We start from the raw sequence: 6708 nt of genomic DNA, 5'->3' as shown, positions 1-6708 counted from the left end.
CCACTCTACAGGTGTGGTAGAGCAGAAATGGAAAAGTATTTTTTAAAAGCAAAACAATGTTTATTCTATGAACTCAAGTTAACCTTTTTAAAACATACAGTGAACATCTTAGCAACCATCAATTCAAATACAACCCCCAAAGAATACAACACTAAGTAATTCTTAATAACTTCCCAAACAACATCCAGAAGTCAAAAGAAACACCTTTTAACAGAAGCACATTAGGTTTACATTCACTACTGAGAACATTTAGAATTCTGAATTCACCAAATGATCAAGAGATAGTCTTTTCATGGCAGAGATCAATAGTACACCTGCTCTGTCTGGCTTCAGCTCCAACACTGAAAACAAAACTAAATCACACCCTGCAGCAAACAGCCTAAAACGAAAGTAAAAATCTGACAGACAGCCCAGCTCCATCCACACTCTGACATCACTGATAAACACCCATTTCTTAAAGGTACATTTATTAAACACCCATTTCTTAAATGTACTCTCACATGAAAGAGTGCCAAGAAAGTCGAAGAGAGTCAAACACACAGGAGGAGAGAAACGCAGAAGCAGAGAAATGCAGAAGCAGAGAAATACAGAAATAATAGTATAGCACCGTTAACATAAAAAAATGTCCTAAGACGCTTCACAGAAGAACAATCAGACAAAATTGATACCAAATCAAAGATAGCAATAGTAGAATAAGTGACTAAAGATATTGGGGAAGAAGTATGTTTTGAGGGACATCCTCAGGGAGAGGAGAGATAAAAAGGGGAGAGGGAAATTCTGGGCAGAAATCCTCTTGTGGTTCTTGAGATTTTGAGCTGGTTGTGGAAAATACTGCATGCTCCATTTAAAGAGTGCTGTGTCTTTTCACCCCTGCCACCATGGTTTAAATTCATTTGATAGTCCCCAACTTGTCCACGCTGTTTCAATATCACGATGAGGGTTACTTTGGTGAATCCTAGCACTTCATCATACCTGGGTTCAGCTGGTTGCTGTTGAGTTTCCGGAGCCGTGACTGCTAAGATAAGTTTGATTGACCAGGAGCCATCTTTCAGAGAATAGTTGCCAGTTGGATATAAAATTAAAACAATGTAACAGTGGCCTGGACTTTTTCTTGCAATAAACGAAAATCGCTTATTGTCACAAGTAGGCTTCAATGAAGTTACTGTGAAAAGCACCGATAAATGCAAAGCAGTTGAACATTTGAGGTGGAAGTATTTCCTTCCAATTGATGTAAATGTTGTACATGTGAGACCATATGGCTGCAATGTGCTAGCTGTCGGCAGCACCCTAACCTAAGAGTCCGTAAGGTACTGAAGGAATATCACACTACCAGAGGTGCTAGTTTTGGATTAGACTTTAAACCAAGACCTCGTCTGCTGTCTCTCGAGTGGATGCTCAAGTTGCTCTGGCTTGATTTCTTCACGAGTCCTGGTCAACATTTATCCCTTAACCAACACCTAAAAAAAAGCAGGTGATCTAGTCAGTTATCTGATTGTTGTGGAAGCTTGCTGTGTATAACTGACCGCTGCGCTCCCTACATTACAACAACAAGTACACTTGAAGTGCTTCATTGGCATTTCAGTGCTATGGGGTGTTCTGTAATTGTGACAGGCACTGAATAGATAGTCTTTTTATTTCTTTCTTGCAATGTAGAACTCCACGGAATGTTGCAAAATCTGCCAATTGCACAGCCCTCCCAGGCTGCGATTAGTTGACATGAGGAAAACGACGAAATTGCTTGCATGAGTAAACAAGGCTTTGTGCACTTCATTTTACATCGATGAGCAGCTGCTTGGCTTCAGTTGGCTGGAATGAACGCAAAGCATAAAACGGCCAGGGTTGACTTTAACAAGCACGGGCATTGCCACGCTGGTGGAATTTGGCTGTGAGTCAGCCTGGAGTAAGTGGGGCAGCTTTGCCCTCGAGCAGTGCCTGATTTTATGCTGTTTTTATACAGAACCTACCTGTGGCTGATGCCGCTTCCACAGAACTTAAAAACGGAGTTTGCTCTCGGAGTCCATTAAACTCTGATCTGCTGGGTCTGATCTAGACAGATTCACCCAACTCATTCCTAATACTGTTCTCACACAGAAACTCATTTATACCCTCAGCTCAATCTCAGGCATGTCCACCTTAATTTGCCCAATATTATTTAACCCCACTCTGAAACAGTACAAGACATGATCCAAATCTCACCCAACCCAATTTAACCCCTTGCTCAAAAGGCACCCACCTCAATTCTAACCATCAGTCAGTACCCGATTTGACCCTAATCTCAGACAATCCCTCCAGGACCTATTATCAGGTATTACCCGACTGTGATAATGTTCTGATGCATTACCTGACCTGACCTAATGGCGTTTGGTGTATGGGAATCAGATTAACTGACCTAGATGACGACTTGCCTATATATTTTTAAAGCATCTCAGGGAAGTTATTCATAATCTCTAATTATTTACTTAAATAGTCTCTCTTCTGATCAAACCAATATATGTATAAAACTGCACTTTAAGGAAGAAAGTATCTTAATAATAACTGATGTGTGAATTTAACTACTTAAATTAGCAGCTTTAACTTGGAGCTGTGCCTTGTCTTTTCATTCTGGTAAACCACCAAATATGATTGACGCTGAGAGGAGCTGAACTCAGATCCCAAGCTAACAGAGGCTCGATTATGCCAAAAGTCATAAATTTGGCAGACTGTCCCTAAACACCCTTTTGTCGAGGCTGCTTTCTACAAACGGTCTTGTAAGCAATCAGTAAATATTATTCATCAACCTCTTCCGCCCCCCCCCCCCCCCCCCATGCCAGTTTGTCCCTGGAGATTATTTTATGGCTGTTCAGTTCTAGCCAAAGCGGAGGCGCGTTCTCAATGAATGCCAGATGCAACCTGGCCTGTTGTACTGTGCGTGAGCTCTCTGTATGTCGCACCCCAGTCTCTCGTGTTTAGGCTGCAGACACTGAACACACACACACACACACAAACTCCCTGGCCTGCAAAGTAAGTAAATTAACTTTTTACAAGTTGCACTGAACGGTGAGCAGCTCTTATTGTGTACCAGCCGCAATAAAGCGACTCTTGCTTTGTGGAAATTGATGTATTTTTTTTCCTTTTAAGGGGGAAACTTGCACCATCATCTTGGAAAGTGCTTACACTCCCCGCTCATGTCAGTTGCAAGGAGGTATTTCCCAGAACAAGTGCAATGCGTGCGAAATTGCGAATGCACTTTATACTTAGCCCTTGTTCATTTCGTTCAGCCCACGAAATCCGCACCGGGTGGATTTCGCAAGGGGGTTTATACCAAACGTTCTGGGCCACTCCGGGGGAAGGAGGGACAAGCAATGTGGCACAGTCCCGAGAATGAGGGCTAATGGTTTCTAACCAGCTCTGGTTATCACCTTACCTCCAAAGCGTTTCTACAGGTCGCGAAGGACAGCTGTGTTTACATCAAACTGAACTAGAGAATCAATGCGGAGGGACAAGATCGAGATTGCAAATTTCGAGCATCAACCTCTATTCAAATGTTTTTTTAAAAACTTTTTAAAGTTTTAAGTCTGTTCTATTTTTGTTTTAATTTGAAGTTTCCAGGTCTCTCCGCTGACTGAACCTTTCTTTTTGTGTGTCTTTTTTCTCTCTCTCTCTAATTCTCTCCAGGAACTTTCCCCCCTTCGCCTGACTGTGGGGGCAACGACATGAGCAGGAAATGGCCGAGAGGCATCAGGTCAAGACTTCCTTCCTCTATGTGCGTCTGCAGCCTCCCACCCAGCCAGCTGGTCAAACAGAGCCGGCTACCTCTGCAAATGCTGCTGTGATTGACAGCGGGGGAGTTCCTGGCGGCTGCCATGACAACCACAAACAGTTCTGCGGCGGCTGCCGGCGTAACAATGGGCAACGTGAGCGAGGGAGTGCCCGGTGCCCAAGCGGCTCAGGTCCCTGCCCCAGCATCGCTCCCGGGGACGGCTGCAGGGTCCTGGACCCCCGAGGCAATGTGCCTCCCTGCGGCGGTGTGAACCTCCTGGATCCCCGCCAGGCAGCAGCGCCCCCGGCCACCGCCAACAACTGCTGCCCCTGCACAGCCAGCGCCCCCAGCTCCAGGAGGGACGGCGTCAGATGGAAAGTGCAAGTGAGCAAGCCCAACGCGGTGGAGGCGCCCCTCCTCTGCCAAAACCCCCGCCCAGGAGGCCAGCGGTTTACCTCTAGGCTGGTGGACTGGTCCCCGAAGCTGGTTGGCACACCGCAGGAGAGCAGGGCTACCCACTCTGGGACAAGCACCCCTCCAACAAGTCCAAACGCACTGCAAAAGGTAAGGTTGTTAGCAACATGCTGTACTCTAACCTACTGTCAACGCTAGAGGATTTCTGAAAATGTGTTCCACAGTGTTCCAGTGACACTGGGAAGATGTGTCTGTTGAACACGATGTGCAGTTTTCCACAGCTAACATCATCCTGTTGATATTCTATGTGTAAGCACACACTTTCAGTTACAACATCAAACTATGTACAACACACTGTTAGAATATTGTTCACATGTAATTAGGTGCTGTGCAGTTCAATGCTGTGAATGTCAGGTAGAATGTATGGGGACAGTGTGACTGCATTCATTTGATACAACAACCTGTGGGGGGTCTAAATCAGATTTTTTTTTTAACCTAACCCACCATGTGGGAACGATGTGACTTTTGGTCATGTTCCCGATGTACCATCTGGAGCACAAAATCCGACCTGCTCCTGACAAATGTCTCAGGTTAAAATCCGGCCTTCAATGTGCCAGTTGTTGCCCAGTGGTGTGAATGAATGGTATCAGAAGGAGATCAATGCAGGTATCACAAATTTTACGAACAGAGCCACAGTGGAATGTATACAGTTCAGTTGTGGGCGAATACTGTCAATTGCCCAGTCCGAAGCCAAGTGTGAAAATGTGGGATTCGTTCGGCTGTGCGTCCAGTGCACTCAATGTGGTTGTGTCGGCAGAGATGCTGCTTCATGCAAGAAATCGTGTTCATTTAATCTTGGAGCAGAATTGTTGTTGTTACCTTTCCTGTATACGTCAAAGGTGTCAATCTCATTTCTGTTTGTTCCGTGGTTTTATGGTATAGGGGACACACAGCCACAACTGCCTGAGTGATACAGAAAACTGGTCAAAGAGCCATAGATCGTGTTGTGCTAAATTAATTGCTGCAGTAAGACATGATTCTTATTTTGAAGTCTTGGCGGCATGGTGGGATAATGGGTGGCATGGTGGCACACTGGCTAGCACTGCTGCCTCACAGCACCAGGACCCAGGTTCGATTCCAGCCTTGAGCGATTGTCTGTGCGGAATTCGCACGTTCTCCCCGAGTCTGCGTAGGTTTCCTCCGGGTCCTCTGGTTTCCTCCCACAGTCCAAAGATGTGCAGGTTAGGTGGATTGGCCGTGCTAAATTGCTCCTTAGTGTCAGCATAATCAAAGACCCCTCCCACCTGGCTTACTCACTCTTCCAACTTCTTCCATCGGGCAGGAGATACAAAAGTCTGAGAACACGCACGAACAGATTCAAAAACAGCTTCTTTCCTGCTGTTACCAGACTCCTAAACGACCCACTTATGGACTGATCTGATTAATACTACACTCCTGCATGCTTCACCCGATGCCGGTGTCTACGTATTTACATTGTGTACCTTGAGTCGCCCTATTTCGTGTTTTCAAGTACTGAATGATCTGTTTGAGCTGCACGCAGGAAAATACTTTTCACTGTACCTCGGTACACGTGACAATAAACAAAATCCAATCCAATCCAGGGATGTGTAGGTTAGGTTACGGTGGGGTGGACCGAGGAGTAGACCTGGGTGGGGTGCTCTTTCAGAGGATTGCTGCACTGTATGTGTCCTGAACTGTATGGAGGGTCTATCCAACGTGTAAAGAAAATCATTGTCGGAATTTTCCATTTGAGTGACTAAGTGCTGGTGCTGGGACTGAATCGCGAGTGTTCTACGGCCCCGAAAATGGCGCCGGTCCCGGAGCAATTCAGGACACATTGCTGGGCTAGCACCGGTGACACGTGGAACTAGTGCAATTCCAATGCATGCCAGCATGTGATACAATGGGTTCGGGATCATCAGCCTGGCAAGCAGGGGCTTATATAAGCACTCCACTCCCCACACACCTTCATCCCTGCCAAGAAGATGGCACTGGTTGCGCTGGAGTATGCCCATCCTGTCGGGGGCCAGAGGGTACTTAGTGGAGTGGCCTGGAGAGGCACCCCTACCACCCATGGCGCTAAGTTCATAGTGGCCGTCAGTGGCATGCGCAGCCACATGGCTGCTTTGCAGGCTGCGGCAATGGTGGTCCATGTCCGGCCACCCCAACCCCATGGCCCACCTCTTGACTGACCCCCGCTACTCCCCCCGGCCCTGGCAGATGCCCCCGGCCAGCACCCCAACTGTCAGCACACCGGGGGCAGCACGGTAGCATAGTGGTTAGCAATGTGGCTTCACAGCGCCAGGGTTCCAGGTTTGACTTCCTGCTGGGTCACTGTGCGAAGTCTGCACGTTCTCCCCGTGTGTGCGTGGGTTTCCTCTGGGTGCCCCGGTTTCCTCCCACAGTCCAAAGACATGTAGGTTAGGTGGATTGGCCATGATAAATTGCCCTCAGTGTCCAAAATGGTTAGGAGGGGCTATTGGGTAACGCAAATAGAGTGGAAGTGAGGTTTTAAGTGCGTCGGTGCAGACACG

General features: G+C 46.9%; 1 protein-coding gene across 5 annotated transcripts in view; it reads left to right on the top strand.

Annotated features, from left to right (window-relative positions):
* Positions 1 to 2916: 2916 nt before the first annotated feature.
* The window catches only part of LOC140408348 (PH and SEC7 domain-containing protein 1-like), a 613055-nt gene continuing 609263 nt past the window's right edge, over positions 2917 to 6708 (top strand). The window contains exons 1-2 of one of the 5 annotated variants that reach the window (XM_072495426.1): positions 2917 to 3000; positions 3655 to 4303. In XM_072495426.1, the coding sequence (XP_072351527.1) occupies positions 3704 to 4303 (600 nt within the window). In that variant the 5' untranslated portion in view covers positions 2917 to 3000; positions 3655 to 3703. The remainder of the gene's footprint in view (positions 3001 to 3654; positions 4304 to 6708) is intronic. The other 4 variants (XM_072495428.1, XM_072495423.1, XM_072495424.1 and 1 more) reach the window with 4 other exon arrangements.

Source organism: Scyliorhinus torazame, chromosome 3 (assembly GCF_047496885.1).
Source record: "Scyliorhinus torazame isolate Kashiwa2021f chromosome 3, sScyTor2.1, whole genome shotgun sequence".
Lineage (NCBI taxonomy): Eukaryota > Metazoa > Chordata > Chondrichthyes > Carcharhiniformes > Scyliorhinidae > Scyliorhinus > Scyliorhinus torazame.
The sequence above is the reverse complement of the archived record's forward strand: the minus strand, read 5'-3'. Positions and strand labels throughout refer to the sequence as shown.